At 40.9% G+C, this 20,166-nt stretch overlaps 1 protein-coding gene across 3 annotated transcripts; it reads right to left on the bottom strand.

Annotated features, from left to right (window-relative positions):
* Nucleotides 1–11,787: 11,787 nt before the first annotated feature.
* LOC131315854 (protein FAR1-RELATED SEQUENCE 7-like) lies at nt 11,788–19,057 on the bottom strand. 3 transcript variants are annotated; one of them, XR_009196920.1, is made up of 4 exons: nt 18,609–19,055; nt 13,328–15,675; nt 12,399–12,466; nt 11,788–12,165 (listed from the first exon to the last, which is right to left on the bottom strand). XR_009196920.1 is itself a non-coding variant. In XM_058345069.1 (4 exons), exon 3 carries the CDS (start codon nt 15,665–15,667, stop codon nt 13,346–13,348), a length of 2,322 nt encoding a protein of 773 aa, XP_058201052.1. In that variant the 5' UTR covers nt 15,668–15,675; nt 15,956–16,083; nt 18,609–19,045; the 3' UTR covers nt 11,788–12,165; nt 13,328–13,345. The 3 variants fall into 3 exon arrangements, 2 of the variants coding, with proteins under 2 accessions (XP_058201052.1, XP_058201051.1); XM_058345069.1 differs by lacking the exon at nt 12,399–12,466 and adding an exon at nt 15,956–16,083 and having other exon boundaries at nt 18,609–19,045; XM_058345068.1 differs by lacking the exon at nt 12,399–12,466 and having other exon boundaries at nt 18,609–19,057.
* Nucleotides 19,058–20,166: the final 1,109 nt, after the last annotated feature.

The raw sequence follows: 20,166 nt of genomic DNA, 5'->3' as shown, positions 1-20,166 counted from the left end.
TCAACAAAGGTATACACAATTCATACCCTGATACTATATACAATTGAGGTTAGCCCAAGGCAGAATTAATTCCTAATTCCGCTTTTGTTTCCACAGACGGATACCAACCCGATCTTTTGTGTCTCCCTTTGGATGGGAGTGAATTGACAGTGATAGTTGTTCAACTACAGGGGAGCGAGCAATTCTCTTTGGAAACATCAGTACATCTGCGTACTAGCAACGAGTGCGTTTCTGTTATGGTAAGTAGTAATTTGATTATACATAATGATTCTGATAGTCGAAGTACCAAACTTTCGATTAATTTTCAGAAGTAAAATGTTCTCTTCGTATTTTTTCCCTTCCCCTTTTACTGAAGTAAACTAACCTCAGTAGTCTGTACTATTTGTAACATTACCTTTTACTATATTTTATTATCGCTTGTTGTTTTAGAAGCAATTAAACTTCTAGTACAGGAATCTCATCAAGACGTTCCAGCTTACAAATGATTGGTTTCGCATCCCACCGCCCACATGAGAGGATCCAGATTATGGCTTCCAATTTGATCTGGCCGACTGGAAGAATGAAGACCGACCAGATATTGTTGTGAGTGGTAGGGTAGTAGCAGCACATCACTAGAATGATGACCCACGCCCTGTCCTTGCGAGATCGGATCCTCCGCGGATCAACGTAAGAGATTGGTTTAAGGTAAATTATTGTTAGTATTTTATTTGTTCTTCTTAGTTTCGATGTTTAATTTGTGTCTCTCTCTTTTATTTACTATTTGTTTTTCATATGTTTTATTAGGATGAACTTCCATTTACGGAATTCAAAGAATTCAGGGGTAGTCATATTCGAGTCAAAACGATCGATTCGATTTATGACACAGTAAAAATATTATGTTTCAATCAATGTACCCTGGACATTGAGACATTGGAGCATTTATGTAGAGATCCGAAAATTTTCCATTTTATTTTAATATTTGTAGTAAAAGAAAATAAAAGAAAAGAAAAGGACGAAAATGGTTTAATTATGAATGTGGGGGTCTTTTGTGTAAGGAGTTGAAAGTTATGGGGTGTTGGTGTAATTTGTGCATGTGTGCACGTGTATACCAGGGAAATGTTTTCTTTTTTTTTACTTTCATTTTCCATTTCTTATCTTAGCTCTCTCCCGATCTCTCTCACTCTCTCACCCAACCACCCAAAAATCCATACCAATCAACTCCCAAACCATCTTTAATTTGCATATTCGAGCTTGTATCGTGTTGGACAAAGTTTGGTTCGGAGTATTTTCGCTTGATTTGAATTCCGGAAGCTAGGGTTTGCATAATCTCTTTGATTCCGGTTTGGATACTCGAGGTAGGGAATTCTACCTTTCCTTATATGTTATTTGGGTTCTCTTATGTCTTGTTTGAGTATTTCCATGCTTTGTTTGAGCTGATATTGATTGTTGTTTGGTCTGGATCAAAATCTGTTATCTGATGAAAAATCGTCAAATTCTGGATTCCTACCGGTAGGCCCGTCCGTTATACCGGTAGAACGCTGTTGTGTTGCTAGAAAAATTAGCTTCCTACCGGTAGAACTTTTCTCCTACCGGTAGCCTGTCTCAGATTTTTCCTCGTGCAAAAATGGTGGCCTTTCTGTTTTGCATTTGTACCGGTAGGACTTATTCCCTACCGGTAGGATTGTTAATTTTTTTCCCACCTACCGGTAGTATTTTTATCTCTACCGGTAGAACTCTTACCAGCTGAAACTTGCACCCACTGTTTACAATTCCTACCGGTAGCTCCATGTTCCCTACCGGTAGACCACCAGTGAAAAGCAAAACTTCTCCTGTACCGTTCCACTTTTCTTTTCCAAGCCTAAATGCCTTTCCAGGGGCTACAATGATTTGTTTACTATATATGATGATGGCTTGGGTAAATGCATGGTACCATGATCATTGAGACATCCAACTTGGTTTTGTCCGAAAATGTAAATTCTTTTGTTGAAATGTTAAGGATGAGCTTCGAATTGCGCAATGTTTTACGAACGATACACTTGAACTTGCAAATGACGCGCGAACATTCAGGGCCCATCGACGGGTGGGTGCCTGGCAGGGGATTTCAGGGTCCCATAATTAGCCTGGCAGGAGCTTATGCTCATAATAATTTTTCAAGGCCTAACCTTCAAGGTGGGTGCTTGGCAGGGGATATCGGGGTCCCAAAATTAGCCCGGCAGGAGCTTCGGCTCAGACACATAAATGACACGACATGTTGAGACACGATTTGAACGGATATGATTTATGGGTTGAATAAAAGAAAATTTGGAGATTTTGGGACACTTGTTCATGAAAGTTGTGCTTCCTCCGTTGTCTTGTGATCTTTTATCATTTGTTCATTCGTCTCGCTCATTTGCATATAGAGTTTGCGTAGACTTTTCTACTGGGCTAGTGTAGCTCAAGCCTTATATTATTTTCAGGTGCTAACCCGGGACCATAGCTTGCATTGCTTGGCGTGCTTGGAGTGTGGTCATTATTTTTGAAAGCTAACCGAAGGAGTTACTTATTCATCTTTGTAAATTTATTTTGAAAGATGTATTCGTAACTTAAATTGTAATTCTTTTGATTTGGAATATTGTAACCCTTAATCCTCTTTCGACATTTGATACTTATGTTGATTTGGGGCCGTTGAGCCTATATTGTAATATTTTGGAAACTTTGTGAATTTGGAAGCTTAACTAAGGAAATGAGAACACAGTGATCTTTTGGGTACCGTACGGATATTTGTGAGTATTTTTATTATGTAAATCATTTATAATTATGTTCAAAATCGAGGACGTGACAACTTGGTATCAGAGCATAGGTTTAGAACACCTAGAGACCGTGGGGAGACGTTTTGTCTCATGGGTTCAAAATGTCGCGCCTTCTAACATAACTTGTGCATGCTTGTGTGACTAACATTCATGTGATTACGTGGCATTGCATTTTTTCATTATCGTAGAGTGGTGTAGAGCTATTAACCCGTGTTGCGAAGTTGAGGGCTTCAACCCCGTAGTTTTAATGTTGTGGTTAATAGTTTCTTTTGTATATCATGTAGTAAGATGCCTCCGAAGACGCGTGTCAGACGAGTTGGGGCTGGGACCCGGGGTGGTCGAGGCCGTGGTCGTGGCCGTGGGGTACCTCTTGAGGACGAGGTTAGTCAGCATGGGGAGAACCCAGGTGGGAACCCGGGGGCTGGGGCCGGTCGAGGTGCAGGTGTACCTCCTGCTCAGAACCAATTCGCTAGGGACCTCGTCGCAGCACTTACAGCTGCAAATCTTCTAAACCAAGCACCTAGAGAGAATGTCGAGGATCGAGCTATGGTGGCGATGCGGGAGTTTAGCCGTAGAAACCCTCCAGTGTTCGATGGGACTAGTAGCGACCCTTTGGTAGCGGACCATTGGCTAGCCCAAATCCGTAAGCTTTTTAGAGCTCTCAATATCACCGAAGATAACATTAGGGTAGGTATCGTGGCGGTGCAACTAGTTGGGGAGGCCGGTGAATGGTGGGAATCCGTTCTTGAAAGTAGGAAAGATGCAAGGAGAGCGGCAAGGACCGCAGCTCAAATAGATGAGCCAGATGTTGAGAATTTGACATGGGCTGAATTTGAGGCGTTATTTGAGGAGCAGTATTTTCCAGAAACTAGCCGTGAGCAATTGAGGGACCAATTTGAGAAGTTAGAGCAAGGAAGCATGACCGTGTCGGAGTACGCACAGAAATTTCAATCCTTATCTCGTTTTGCGCCAGAGTTGGTGGCGACGGAAGAGAGGAAATGTAGACGCTTTGAGAAAGGACTGCATAATACCGTGAGGAGGATGGTAATGGTGCAACGCAAGACAAAATACGCCGAGGTAGTTGAGTGTGCGAGAAGTATTGAGATACCGAAAGAGGCACAAAGGAATAGAGGGGTTTGGGAACCGCGACAACCAACCGTGAACACGAGTTCTTCATCGGGGAGCTTTGGAAGCCAAGGGAGGAAAAGGACAAGGGAACCATCTCAGACACCGCAGGGTAGTTCGTCGAACTTTAGGCCGCCTTCTTCTTTGGGGACTCGGGCTGCTTTGTCTAGACCTTCAACCGTGTGCTATAAGTGTAATCAACCTGGACACGTTCGTGCTCAGTGTCCACGCCTCGGGGAAACTTGTTATATTTGTGGTAAAACGGATCATTTCGCAAGGAGTTGTCCTCAAGGGTCGGGAGCGCGCAGTGAGTCAGGTTCTGTGCAGCAGCCGGGAACGGGGCGTAATGTGGGCCAGCCGTTTAGGGGTACTCAGAGGCAGCAGCAGCCTTACTTTCGTCAGACTACGTCAGCTCAGAGTTCCGGGGTTGACAAGGGAGCGAGTTCTTCCGCGCCTGCTCAGGGTTCTGGTCAGAGAGGGGGTTTTGTGCAGGGTCAGGGTACCCAGGGGCGAGTTTTCAACATCACTTCTGCTATCCCACCTACCACTTCTCAGGTTCCGGAAACTTCTGTTGTGAGGGGTACTTTTCTTTTGTTCAACTCATTTGCTAAAGTACTCTTTGATTCTGGAGCATCGCATTCTTTCATTGCTGCATCATTTGTGTGTACTTTGGAATTGGAATCGGAAACTATTAGTCCTCCTTTGTTTGTCGAAACACCTCTAGGGGGTAGAACACCTCTTGACCGTATTTGTCGAGATTGTGAGTTGGTTATCCGTGATTGTCGTTTCATGTTCGACTTCATCGTTTTAGGAATGTCGGGGTTTGATCTTATCTTGGGAATGGATTGGCTATCCAAATTTCATGCTACCATCGATTGTTTTAAGCGTCGAGTTCGTATTTGTCCACCCGAAGGTCCTTGTTTTGAATTCTTTGGGGAGCGTCGAGAACCATTGGAACCTTATTTATGTGGGCCTCGTGAGCTAGGGTCGGTTTATTCATTGTTGGCGAGTTTGACGCTAGATGAGGATGCCTTCATGCGTGGGGAGTTACCCTTAGTGGTTTGCGACTTTCCGGATGTATTCCCGGAAGAGTTACCTGGTTTACCTCCCAAGCGAGAGATTGAGTTCACCATTGATCTACTTCCCGGTACCGCTCCTATTTCCGTACCTCCATATCGTTTCGCACCCGCCGAATTGAGAGAGCTAAAGACTCAGTTACAAGAACTGGAGAACCTAGGATTCATTCGTCCAAGTACGTCTCCGTGGGGAGCACCGGCTCTTTTTGCGCAAAAGAAGGATGGTTCACTCCGTTTGTGTATTGACTACCGTAAGCTAAACCGAGTCACCATTAAGAACAAGTATCCCATGCCTAGAATCGATGATTTGTTCGACCAACTTCGGGGTGCCACTTGTTTTTCTAAAATCGACTTGAGGTCCGGTTATCACCAATTGAGGGTTCGTAGAGAGGACATCCCTAAAACCGCTTTCCGCACTCGTTATGGCCATTATGAGTTCGTTGTTATGCCTTTCGGACTAACGAACGCTCCAGCTACATTCATGGACTTGATGAATCGTATTTTCCGTGCTTATCTTGATCGCTTCGTCGTCGTCTTTGTGGATGATATTTTGATCTATTCGCCTACGGAGGAGGAACACCAAGCCCATCTCACCATCGTTCTTGAACTCTTGAGAGAGCACCAGCTATACGCTAAACTTAGTAAGTGTGAGTTTTGGTTATCCGAAGTTAAATTCTTAGGCCACGTGGTTTCGAAGGGTGGAGTGTCTGTTGATCCCGGAAAGATAGAGTCGATTATGAATTGGCAGCGACCAAAGAACGTATTCGAGATTCGAAGCTTCTTGGGTTTGGCTGGGTACTACCGCCGTTTCGTTTTAGACTTCTCTCGTTTAGCGGCACCAATGACTAGATTGACACGTAAGGGGACCCGATTCGTTTGGAGTGACTCGTGTGAGACAGCCTTTGAGGAGTTAAAGAAGCGATTGACTACCGCGCCGGTTTTGATTGTGCCCGACCGTGGAGTTGGCTACTCTGTGTATTGTGACGCGTCTAAGGAAGGGTTGGGATGCGTGTTGATGCAGGCGGGACGAGTGGTAGCGTATGGGTCACGACAGTTGAAAACACATGAGCGGAATTACCCGACACACGATCTAGAACTTGCAGCCGTCGTATTTGCTTTGAAAAGTTGGCGTCATTACTTGTATGGTGAGAAGTTTGAAGTCTTTTCCGATCATAAAAGTTTGAAATACTTATTCTCTCAAAAGGAACTTAACCTTCGTCAACGCCGTTGGATGGAGCATTTGGAGGATTATGACTTCGAATTACAATACCACCCGGGGAAAGCGAACGTTGTGGCTGACGCATTGAGTAGAAAACCGACACATCTAGCGAGCCTAGCGATTCATGAGTGGAAAGCAATGAACGATTTGGGCTCCTATGCCATACACTTTGAGGAAGTTCGGGAAGGGGTCACGTTATGCAACTTGACGGTACAATCGACTTTATCGACGAGAGTGATTGAGGCCCAGCAACATGATGAGGAAGCAGAGGAACTCCGTACTAGATTCCTTAGTGGAAACGCTCAAGAAGGGTGGATGATTCACGCCGACCGAAGCTTGCGCTATCAAGGAAAGTTGTTCGTACCCATTTCGTGTCGGGAAGAAATCTTACGAGAGTTTCATCATTCTCCGTTAGCCGTTCACCCGGGAGGAACGAAAATGTATCATGATTTGCGTAGACAATTTTGGTGGTTCGGAATGAAGAGGGACGTTGTGATTTTCGTGTCCAAGTGTCTCACGTGCCAACAAGTGAAAGCCGAACATCAACGACCCGCGGGGGAATTGCAACCATTACCAGTGGCCGAGTGGAAGTGGGAGCATGTGACCATGGATTTCGTTACGGGTTTACCGAGATCGCCGAGGGGGCATGATGCTATTTGGGTAGTTGTGGACCGTTTGACTAAAACCGCTCATTTCTTACCCATTCAGGTCACCGATTCCGTTGATGCGCTTAGTCGTTTGTATATTCGAGAGATCATTCGACTTCATGGGATTCCCGTATCCATCGTGTCCGATCGAGATCCGAGGTTTACCGCGCGTTTTTGGCAGAGTTTGCAAGCTGCTTTGGGCACTAATCTTCTATTTAGCACCGCGTATCATCCTCAAACCGATGGGCAATCCGAGAGAACGATTCAGATTTTGGAAGACATGCTTCGGGCTTGTGTGATGGATTTCCGGGGTAGTTGGGAGGACCACTTGCCGTTAGTCGAGTTCGCGTACAACAATAGCTATCAATCTAGTATCGAAATGGCACCGTATGAGGCTTTGTATGGAAGACCGTGTCGATCGCCTGTGTGTTGGACCGAATTGGGAGAGGCTACACTTGTAGGACCGGATATGGTTAAGGAGACCTCCGAGAGCTTGAAAGTAATTCGTCAACGCCTTAAGGAAGCTCAAGAGAGAACGACCGAACAAGTGAAGGTGATTCGCCAAAGATTGTTAACCGCGCAAAGCCGACAAAAGAATTATGCCGATCGTCGTCGTCGCCCGTTGTCATTTGAAGAGGGGGATCATGTATTCCTCAAAGTATCGCCGCGTAGAGGTTTATCTCGTTTTGGGAAAAAGGGAAAGCTTTCGCCGCGTTATATCGGGCCGTTCGACATTATTGAGAAGATCGGGGAGGTTGCATATCGTTTGGCCCTGCCACCGAGGCTGTCGGGTATACATGATGTCTTTCACGTGTCTATGTTGAGGAAGTACGAACCGGATCCATCGCATGTGTTAGAGTGGTCCGAACTCGAGTTAGAGGCCGATGCGTCTTATGGGGAAGAACCGGTCCGTATCCTAGATTCGCGCGATCAAGTGTTGAGGGGTAAGACGATACCATTGGTGCGAGTCTTATGGAGAAGTCAGGATAGCGAGGATCAAACTTGGGAACGAGAAGATGAGGTTAGAGAAAAGTATCCGCATTTATTCCCGGAGTAACCCAAAGTGAGTACTTAAGATTGAAGTATTTTGATGATTTAGCATGTTGCATAATATTTATGATTGAGGTTTTGCGTGCATAGGTGATATGTGTGTTAGCTAGTTTTGGCTTGAAAAATTTCGAGGACGAAATTCTTTTAAGGAGGGTAGGATGTAGAGATCCGAAAATTTTCCATTTTATTTTAATATTTGTAGTAAAAGAAAATAAAAGAAAAGAAAAGAACGAAAATGGTTTAATTATGAATGTGGGGGTCTTTTGTGTAAGGAGTTGAAAGTTATGGGGTGTTGGTGTAATTTGTGCATGTGTGCACGTGTATACCAGGGAAATGTTTTCTTTTTTTTACTTTCATTTTCCATTTCTTATCTTAGCTCTCTCCCGATCTCTCTCACTCTCTCACCCAACCACCCAAAAATCCATACCAATCAACTCCCAAACCATCTTTAATTTGCATATTCGAGCTTGTATCGTGTTGGACAAAGTTTGGTTCGGAGTATTTTCGCTTGATTTGAATTCCGGAAGCTAGGGTTTGCATAATCTCTTTGATTCCGGTTTGGATACTCGAGGTAGGGAATTCTACCTTTCCTTATATGTTATTTGGGTTCTCTTATGTCTTGTTTGAGTATTTCCATGCTTTGTTTGAGCTGATATTGATTGTTGTTTGGTCTGGATCAAAATCTGTTATCTGATGAAAAATCGTCAAATTCTGGATTCCTACCGGTAGGCCCGTCCGTTATACCGGTAGAACGCTGTTGTGTTGCTAGAAAAATTAGCTTCCTACCGGTAGAACTTTTCTCCTACCGGTAGCCTGTCTCAGATTTTTCCTCGTGCAAAAATGGTGGCCTTTCTGTTTTGCATTTGTACCGGTAGGACTTATTCCCTACCGGTAGGATTGTTAATTTTTTTCCCACCTACCGGTAGTATTTTTATCTCTACCGGTAGAACTCTTACCAGCTGAAACTTGCACCCACTGTTTACAATTCCTACCGGTAGCTCCATGTTCCCTACCGGTAGACCACCAGTGAAAAGCAAAACTTCTCCTGTACCGTTCCACTTTTCTTTTCCAAGCCTAAATGCCTTTCCAGGGGCTACAATGATTTGTTTACTATATATGATGATGGCTTGGGTAAATGCATGGTACCATGATCATTGAGACATCCAACTTGGTTTTGTCCGAAAATGTAAATTCTTTTGTTGAAATGTTAAGGATGAGCTTCGAATTGCGCAATGTTTTACGAACGATACACTTGAACTTGCAAATGACGCGCGAACATTCAGGGCCCATCGACGGGTGGGTGCCTGGCAGGGGATTTCAGGGTCCCATAATTAGCCTGGCAGGAGCTTATGCTCATAATAATTTTTCAAGGCCTAACCTTCAAGGTGGGTGCTTGGCAGGGGATATCGGGGTCCCAAAATTAGCCCGGCAGGAGCTTCGGCTCAGACACATAAATGACACGACATGTTGAGACACGATTTGAACGGATATGATTTATGGGTTGAATAAAAGAAAATTTGGAGATTTTGGGACACTTGTTCATGAAAGTTGTGCTTCCTCCGTTGTCTTGTGATCTTTTATCATTTGTTCATTCGTCTCGCTCATTTGCATATAGAGTTTGCGTAGACTTTTCTACTGGGCTAGTGTAGCTCAAGCCTTATATTATTTTCAGGTGCTAACCCGGGACCATAGCTTGCATTGCTTGGCGTGCTTGGAGTGTGGTCATTATTTTTGAAAGCTAACCGAAGGAGTTACTTATTCATCTTTGTAAATTTATTTTGAAAGATGTATTCGTAACTTAAATTGTAATTCTTTTGATTTGGAATATTGTAACCCTTAATCCTCTTTCGACATTTGATACTTATGTTGATTTGGGGCCGTTGAGCCTATATTGTAATATTTTGGAAACTTTGTGAATTTGGAAGCTTAACTAAGGAAATGAGAACACAGTGATCTTTTGGGTACCGTACGGATATTTGTGAGTATTTTTATTATGTAAATCATTTATAATTATGTTCAAAATCGAGGACGTGACAATTTAACAGTCCGGCTTCACGATCTTCAAGAATTGAAGCTCCCAGTATCATTTAGAATTGTCGTGGTCTATTTCAAATACCAGCTTAAAGATGCTGTCGGTCGAGCTTTGCCCTGGTGTTTGTCGTATGCTTGAAGACGTGCCATCGTCAAGACACTGGTTGATAAGATTGAACAAGCTTGAAGACTATGCTAAATAAGGTAGTTCGAAGATTGTGGCTTGGTTTAAGAGGAGAATCAACATTGGACTTTTATATCCTGAATGAGGAGATGACATCGAGTTGTATTTGGTACAAACTCAATAAAATGATTCTCTTTTATTAATCATTTTGGAGAGAAAAATAGCATTGAGATCGGAGTACTTTTCTATCAGACGATTAGTTAGTCACGTCTCACTCTCTTTAGACAAAGTTTTCTTTTTTTTTTCTTTTTTTTTTTGTACAAAGTTATTTAAAATACTCCGTAAATTGGTAGATTGGCCAAACGACTTTAGTATAGTTGCAACTTGAGTGATAGCGAAGTGGCAAACATCATGTATTCTCATTCATTGGACATGGATTCAAACCTCATTAATTACAATTAATAATGTTGTTTGTTACCATTGCAACTAAAAAGTCGATGCCATATAGCATTTATATGAAATAAATTGAATAACCACTAATTTATCGACATGAGTTTTTAATACTCTCTCTCTCTCTCTCTCTCTCTCTCTCTCTCTCTCTCATTTTGTTGTCTATTTTCTTTTTGACGCCTCATAAAAGATTATTTATAACTCACAATCTATGATATTTTTTATGATTTCAAAAATTTTGTTTAAAAGAATTAATTGAGATCTATCAAATAAGATTCATATTTGATCTATAAATTATTAGAAATTAAGAAATATAGATAATTTTTTGAGACATCCAAAAAGAAAACAGGCACAACAAAGTGGGACGGAGGGAGTACAATACATGGATAAGATTAATTCCGAATCCACTCAGAAATAGTACAAGAGAAGGATCCGGCTTCTCAGAAGCGCGTGTGGTTCAATCTGAACCGTTCATCTTGATAATCAATGGTTCAGATTCGCTAAAACTCTTACCGGTAAAAGTATATTCTTACCGGTAAGAAAATCAAAATAAATCTGGACCATTAAAAATACCATCCGACAGTTGCGATTAACTGTACTGCACCTCTACAGTGCAAAACTAGACTGCAGACAAGCCAGATTCCAAGAGAGAGGGATTTTCAGAAGTGCCCTGACATTTAGGTCCACCCCTGGGCACAAGCAACATGGATTCGAGGGTTACCTGATAAAGGAAAAAATAAGAAGAGCAGAGAATGATACCTCGATGTGGAATGGGAGAAGCTTTCCCTGTAGAGCGGTGTACCGATCCGGCCGCTCATCTCGGCAATCGACGACTCGAATCTTAACCGACCAATGAACGGTTCAAAGTTGTATGCGCTTAGATTCAATCTAAGCCGTACGTGCCGACATGAACGGCTGGATCAGCCGCTCGGCAAGGAGCTCCTTGACAACATCCCCGGGTCCCCTCAATGTTCATAACATCTTTCTTCAGCAACATTATAGATACTATTGTCCGAATATTGCCTTCTGCGGTTCGATTTTGGTTACCGAGTTGATAGGTGAGGAAACAAAACCCTCAAACCCCTTCGCTGTGAAACAATAAGGTCGAATTGCTTTAAATGAGACTCGCCTTACTGTTTTAACAATCACGGGACGAGGCATTTGTTCACCCACTGTAAAGCGAAAATAATCTCCGGTACCAGACCATCCATGGAGAATAAACCAGACACCATTATATATACATATATCTCTCAATATATGCATGATTTCCACATCTCTATATCTGTGCACTCGGAAGTGATTGAAATCGGCACAAAACCAAAACAAATCACTAATGTTTAGTCTGGAAACCAGTTAAAAGCATCACTGTACAACCATCCTACCTGACTGACATCCAACCTAATACAACTGCTGCTCAATCCTTTGAACATCGAATATATATTCATTTACTGAAAATATTTAACCAAGTTAACAAGCGATGAACAGGGGAGAATTCCAGTCGTCTTGTTCAAATGAAAAAAGAAACAGGATAAGGACCTTGACGAAGGACAGCTGGGTTCCGACAAAACACTCTCTTGCTTTGAAAAGAAGCTGCAAAGCAAAATCCACCTAGATAGTCGCATGAGTCCTCGAGCAGTCTCCACCCGTCAAACATCGCATAAGCTCTCTTTGTTGCCTAGAAAATAAGTTAAAATGAAAAAGTTAACCAAAGATGATAAATTGAGTAAACTGCATAAAGCCAACTAAAGAGAAAAGAGTGTTGGGAAAATAGTTTCCACCGATCCTACAGTACCTCATCTTGGTTGACATTTTATGGTAACAAGATTATAAAGCAATATCAAATAAGACCTCTTGTTCCACACTACAATGGAAATGCTATTCTCCTCTTTATAGTGGACCAAAACTTACGATTTCCACCACCCACAGCCTTCATTGTCAATGTCGTTTGCAAGTCCAAAACCCTTTTTGGATAGTGTCTACATCATGAAATATAAGGGGTTAATTTCTTTTTCCTTTGTCACTGTCTCATTACTCATAACTCAGTTCAACTTGGTGAAGAAAAAAAGAGAAATACATCTCATATAACCTAATCTCAGGAAAACACAACCATATACATGGCACCTAGGGGACATGGCCTATAATAAACGTGTTTATCTTGGTTACATGGCTTCTACTAAACGAAAATACATACCTCACATTCAACACTTGGATAAATATATGGGATCCGTGTTGAAACATATTCAGTTGGAAAATTCAACAAGAGAGCATAGTAGTAGCTTGAATTTACTACTTAAAACGCTTAAACTCCTATAATATGCATGAAATTCCTTTAGGCAGCTTGTAAACACCGTTCATCCTAGAAAACAACAGAACTATGCTTAGGAAAACGCATATTTGGCCAGTACAGTACCCTTCCAAATAGATATGAGATAAATCCTAGACTTAAAAACGCATACTCACACCCAGCACCCAAACAGTCTATGTACCGGAAAAAGGCACTTTGATAAATTGCAAAGAAGGTCCATTGTCAGGACCCATAAAAGTAGAGTATTTTAGTCACAGAACTAAAGCGTTCGCAGAAAATCCTGTAATAGCTGTTGTCAAGAATACTGTAATAAAAAGCCCTTCCCACTTGAGTGAAGTTTTGAGATTTGAAACAGTATATAAGGTATAAGTATCCATAGCAAGTAAAGAACAATAATAACAACACAAATGCAGTCCAAACAACGCAATTCAGCATTAAAGAGATGCCAGAGTCCATAAGAGATGCCAGAGTCCATACCTAAGTATCAATGGCCAATAAATTAAACACACACACAAAAAAAGAGATGCCTGACCTTAGTCTACAATACTTCTTAGTTTTGCCAACAAAGGTTTCTTCTACCCTCTTGCATAATCTCAAAAGCCAGTTTGTATCTTTCTATAGATGCTGCCCCTGCCTCAATGTAGTTACGGGCTTCTTCTCTTAAAGTCCACAGCATCAAGGCCCTGAAATCTTGGGACCCACCACCTGAATCAACATCCCGTAGAATACCATACTTGGCACTTTTTGTCCACCGGTGCAAAATATAGCGAGATGGAAGTTCTGTTTTGTTCATTATCTGGAAGACTTTTAATGCATGCCTACAAAGCACCCCTTCAAATTCAAACATTTTACAACTACAACTGACATTTTGATTAGATGTGTTGAAGGCAACAGTATTCCTCTCATCCCCTCCATTACCACACTTCTGCACCAAATACCGACTGATAACACCTTCCACATTAATCTTTATGCCGACGTAACCGTAACAATCCAAAAGCTCTTTCTGGAATGTTTTGAACATTGTGACTGTGTAAAGCCTTCTGCCTTGATCTTCAATCGGGTCTTTTGTGTGCAGAACAACTTGCAAGTTAAATGAGTTAAAATCTTCCTTTCTTTCCTCCTCGCGACGTTGCTCAACAGCTTTTTCATATCGTAAAACAAATTCATTCAGAGGTGTATGGGAATTCAAAAACGTACCGAAAAATGATTTCATGCTTCCATCAATAGGGATACCAGCAAAGAATGTACTCCTTATATACAATGGAACCCAACTTTTGCGAGTTCTGTACATTTCCTTCAACCAAGCATTCTCGTTCAAGTCATATTTGTTTAGAAGCACATTCCATGCGGAATCAAATTCGTTAGGTGTTTGACTCTGACAAACGCAAGCCTCGTACTCATATTTGAACCCGGCATCCATTGAAAGAAATGCACCCAAATACTGCTGTTCCTTTGCCTTAATTTGCCATGTTGAAAAACGATGATGTGTACCGGGAAAAACTTGTGCAATTGACTGTTGGATGGCCTTGTCTTGGTCAGCTACTATCGACAAAGGACGACGACCTGACATTGCCCTAAGCCATGCCTGAAAAACCCAAGTAAAAGATTCCTCGGATTCCTCAGCAATCAAAGCACACCCAAGAAGAACAGGTTGCCTATGGTGGTTAATTCCAATAAACGAAGCAAATGGAACCAAATAACTACTGCTTCTGTACGAGGTATCAAAAACAATGGCATCACCGAATTGCGCGCAAGAAAATCTAGACCGGCCATCAGCCCAGAAAATGCTCATGCATTTGCCATCATCAACCTGCACTGCATTAAAGAATCCTGTATCTTCTGCTTGACGAGACTGAAAATACTCCTGAAGCACCGGGTACCAATCACTTCCAACATTACTTTGATGGACTATTTTGACAAGGTTGAAGCCACCATTTGTTTCAACTAAATCCAAATTTTCCAACCCACTACTTACTTCCTCTTTAAAACCCTTTGGAGGGGCAGCAATTAGCCTACTAGCGTCCATTGGAGAATCAAGATCATGATTGTGTTCTTTTTGAAGCCGATCAACTACCCATCTTCCTGTGTCTTGCCTCTGTATCCTCATGAATGCACCACAACCTACTCTTGAAGGGTGTTGATGCCCTTCCTTGGAGCACACAAATCTTCTAGAGGTAATTGATCCGTCATGTTTCGAACGGAACAACTGACCAATCCGGACTTTGAAGCCAAAGCTAGCCGCATATGCATAGTAAAATTTGTAGGCTTCATTAGCAGAACCAAATTCAAGACCTTTGCATGGTTCGACTTTGGGTATTTCTTCAGCTTCTTCTGTTTTGAGGCGTTTGACATCAATGGCACCTGATGGGCTAGGACGCCCATCCTCCTCTTCTAGTGATCTTATCCCAGTCCTAGTGGACACAGCAATTGAAGATCTTGGAGCTGGAAGGGCTTTCCTTTGTATATGGGGTGGGCGAATCTCCCCTGGGTGTCCAAGCTCGTGATTGTGCTCAACCTTGATATTGGCAAGGACCCACTTCCCAGAATCACTTTTTTGTACCCTTATGAAGGCTGGACAACCCGTTCTAGAATTGGTTTGGAAACCCTCTTTCGAACACACAAATCGTCGAGAAATAACTGTTCCATCCACTCTGGACCGGTACAACTGACCAATCCTAATTCGGAATCCCGCTTGCGTTGCATATAAATTATAAAACTCCTGGGCTTCTTCAGCTGAATCAAATTCTAGCCCCACTTGGGGTTCAAGCTTGGACTCCCCTTCATCCTCTCTGTGACCATTGTTTTTCACAAGCAGCGTACCTGTTGGTTTTGCTCTCACAGTCATAATATTCCCAAACTCTTCTCGATTCATATCAGAATCTGAGCAATGCATCAAAAGATAATAACAATTAGAAAGTAAAAGTCAGATGACAATTGAAAGAATAGCCTGTACAACAGTTTCAAAATGTGTTCTCAAAATTGGTATTGACATCAAAAACTTGAAGCAACACATACAACAAAGAAATATTACAATCAACACAGCTACATGAGAGAATAAGATACGCTAAAGGTAAAATGGAAAGAATGGCACAATGGCATGCAAGCACAAAATAAAAAGTTAGAAATAAAGAAAAGGAAGATAGGAGAACTAAACTCATACTTTCATTATCTACTTGCGCTTCTACACATCATGCACCATTTAGGACGAAGAATGCGATTGGGTCTCCTTCTGTAGTGTCCCACCTTCTTTAGATTTGTCATGTCCCCATATCCACATTGGTGTATCCACTGAATCGAAAAAAATCCCAGAATGCAAGCATTTAAGTGAATACACACACAGTCCCTTATACTTATCCCATCATAAATTCAGTTTCAAACCTCGAAAATACAATCTCTAACAGAAGAGAGCTATTTCATTATGACCGGCCCTAGAGCATATAACCTACACTTAATCATTCACTCACTAGCCATGTAGCACGGACACTTCGTCGGAGGCGACGTACCGATATCGGCAACTTTGTCGGACGTGACGTGTTGGTGACGGGCAATTGGCAGGCACCAAATCTCTCCTGACACTCCGGACAAGTGTCCGACACTCAAAATCCAAGTCCTATTATTTCTCAATGCTTACCAATCTGATACTTGGGACATTTTAAAAAATGCTACAGACAACTCTCGGGACACTCGCTAGACACGTAGGGGGTATTAGACGTAATAGTAAACTCTAGTTATAAAATCTTTCTTTTTGTGTGACAGATGATGGTTCATTGACTACAAAGACACATAGATGATGAAATGCTTTTTGTTGGAGTACTTTTGTGACAGGCGTAATGATCGATAATATTTACAGTAACTATGGTGTTAAGCATTTAATATTCTTGCCTTATGTTTTATATTTCATCCATATAATAAAAAACAAAAATATTTTTTTTAAAACGTGTGGCTCTAATCTTTTGAAATTTGCATGTCAGCGTGTAGGTGTTATATAGAGTTCGGGCAATTCGAAAATTGGACAGCCCAAATAACTCATTTAAGCATCATAAGAACTCGGTGATGAAAATAATACTAATGTTTTATGTTCAAATTCTAGCAGTTGCAAATCCAAGAGGGCCATGGCATCTAAACAATGTTACCAAAACATCGCTGCTATTAATTGTATTATTTAAACTTGGCAATTAAAGAGGAACCTGAAAGGAATTTTTCTGGTTTTATAAAACATTAACCAGAAGTCAACGTGTATTCATGGAATTACCAGAATCTGGCAGACACTACAATAAATAGCTCACTTAAAACATAATGTTCCCAAAGTTTGTGACATCTTTCTCATAGGTGCGCAGTGAAAAAGTCTAGACCCAACCAACCTTGCTTGGAAGGTTAAAAACAAATAGGGGCCTTCGCAGTAAAGAATAACATGAAAGTCAAAATGTCATTTGCAGCACTAATACACAAATCTAAAAAAGATAATCCAACCAAAACTTTTGAAAGAGAAAGTAGTTTTATTCTTATAACTTAACCCATCAAAGCATGTGATTGCTTTCTTATTTCTTCCATTCTTCCTATTGTAGCTATTCTTACACATTAGGTAGTTCAATTGTCATCACTTTATAACTCCTGCATGTATGGGGATTGCTTGATTCATTCCGCACATGAGCTATGAGCATTACACAGCAGCATACAGAGAAGTTGGAAAACTATAATCAACAAACATTAAATGATAGGAATAACTTAATGGTTTTTCATGAGAGGGGCATGGAATAAAGAGAAGAAGAGAGACCAAGAAACATGTGATGTGTGATACCAAAAAAAGGCAAATAGCATGTTTCACTTCTAGAATGAACCACCTAACCAAATGGGTATTCCAAATACATTCTTGGTTGGTTGTCCTCTACAAAACCAATGTTGAATAACCATTAACACAAACATGTTCGGTTGACAGTTAAAAAGGATAGCAGGAAGAGCTTCCTGTTTTGTTAATGAAGTTGATTGAGATATAGAAAAGCAACATGTGGAGAGGAGATGGCCAAAAAGAGTCATACGTTAAGAGCAACTCCAGTCATACTAGGTATTATGCCTAACCAAAGTACGCAAAAAAGTACCATCTTAATTCACCCACCCACTTTTCACGTCCATAACCCCTATTCCCCCGTTTAGCTATTGAATGAAACTTAGCATGGTAGGTGAATAACGCATTATTCTTAAATGGCTGACCTAATGGCTAGCTAAATGCAAAAAGTCAAATTGACAAAAGGTAAAAAGCCTAGTCCATTGCCTAGTAATACATATCTCAGGTGTCCGGGCTAGCTTACGCACACCTCGACTAATCCAACCACATCTCAATCCAACCACATCTCAGGGTGTCTGGGCCAACTTAAGCGCATCTCGACTAATCCAACCACATCTCCAGGTGTCCTGTCCAGACCAGTTTACGCGCACCTCGACTAATCCGACCACACATGCCTGGCCCCTCAGGCTCTTACAAACTACAATGGGTGATTCTAACCAAATGGTAGCTCAAAGTCAGCATTTCGTTTAATCCATTAAGAATTTCGAAAAATGATTTTCGCAATCCGCTTTCTTTGTTGTAAATGCACTCCAAGATTTATGTTTCAGTGCTTGTGTCGTGTGTAGTCTTAACGACAAAAAGATAAAAAATTTAGTGCATTTATAAGGCAAAAATCACCACCTTTTTAAGAATGTCCAATTAGGCAAAAAAACAAGTACCCATAAAATCTGAACAATAACTGAATAAAAAATAAAACCAAATGCATCAAAGCAATCAGAAGACTGGTTATGACGGGAATAAGAGTTTTTACCTTTGCATATCGGCCCACAGACGAGTTTAGGGTTTTGTGCCCGAACAGAGAGAGCAAAAATGAGGTGGTTGAAGCTGAAATCGAAAAGGTTGAGATATTTCTAGGGCTGGAAATCCCATGCATTGGGGCCGAAAATGGGTACAATTAATTTTTGGCGGGTAGGATCCATTCGGTTTGTTTTGGCTGCTGCAAAAACAGAGTGATTTTGGATTGGCAAGGAGAAAGATCGAGAGCGAGTTGTTTGTTGATAAGATTGTGTGTGATTAGGAATCACACTACTCAGAGCTCATCTCCTCCTTCTCTCTCTCTCTCTCTCTCCTCTCTCTCTCTCTCTCTCTCTCTCTCTCTCTCTCTCCTCTCTCTCTCTCTCTATCTCTCTGGTTTGCGGAGTGAGTCGCTATCGAGTACGGGGGGATGGGTTGCTATGGCCTATGGGGAATGTGATTTCTCTCCCGGGTGCGGTTTCACGGTTTAGGCTTTGTTTGGAACTTTAGGCTCTGTTTGGAACTTAAGGCCCTGTTTGGAACTTAAGGAAAGGAAAGGAAAAGAAAAGAAAGGAAAAAGTTTTCCCTCCTATTGTTTGATTGAGAGAGAAAGAGAGAAGAAAATAACAATTTTAAGTTTTGAGAATAGTAAATTTTCCCTTCCTTTTTCCTCTCATTTTCGTCCCATTTTATTTTCTTTTCCTTTCTTTTCTTTTCCACAAGTTCCAAACAGAGCCTTAGAAAAGAAAGAAAAATTAAAAACAATTCTCTTCCATTGTTTTGTAAATTGGGTGGAAGAAAAAAAGACAAGAAAATAAAGATTTGAATTTTACTAATGAATAGTAAATTTTTTTCTTCCATTTTCCTCTCATTTTCTTTTCTCTTCTTTTCCTTTCTTTTTTTTTCTTTTCCTTTCCTTAAGTTCCAAACGGAGCCTAAGGGGAAAGTAAGAGAAAATAAAGGAAAGTTAAAAAATTTCCTTCTAATTGTTTGGATTGGAGAGAGATATAAGAGAAAATAAAAATAAAAATTTCAAGTTTATGAATAGTAAAATTTTCCTCTTATTTTTTTCTCATTTTCTTTTCCATCATTTTCCCCAAGTTTCACACAACTCTCACTAGGGTGGGTGTTACATACATAAATGATTTTCTCACCTTCTTTTTTATAACCACACCTTCTTTTCTGTTTGATGTGAATTTATAAAATTAGTTTTTTTATTTTTTTACAACTTTCTAAAGAAAATTAATTTTCATTTGTACACTCTTTCACACTTAGATAAGCAACATTGTAGATTCATAGTACAAGAATAATAATAATAAAGTGTAGTTTTAAAAAAAAATAGAATGAAAAATGAACTATCCTTACAGCTATCAGTTTAAATAGAAATTTATACAACAATATGTAAAGATGTGCAGATATACACATAAGTACATTAAATTTTTTGTAAAATAATATTCATACTCTCCTTTCTATGTTTTGCACTTTTTTTTTGTGCACGTGGAATATCAATTTGCGCAAATATGTAAAATCATTTTCTTAATTTTTGTCTTTTATATAGAAGAATTTAGCTCAGA

Source organism: Rhododendron vialii, chromosome 2a (genome assembly GCF_030253575.1).
Source record: "Rhododendron vialii isolate Sample 1 chromosome 2a, ASM3025357v1".
NCBI lineage: Eukaryota > Viridiplantae > Streptophyta > Magnoliopsida > Ericales > Ericaceae > Rhododendron > Rhododendron vialii.
This window is presented reverse-complemented; position numbering and strand designations above follow the sequence as displayed.

Bases quoted from the DNA above. Each gene is read 5' to 3' on its own strand.
- LOC131315854 (XM_058345068.1), bottom strand. From the start codon at position 15,667: ATGAATCGAGAAGAGTTTGGGAATATTATGACTGTGAGAGCAAAACCA.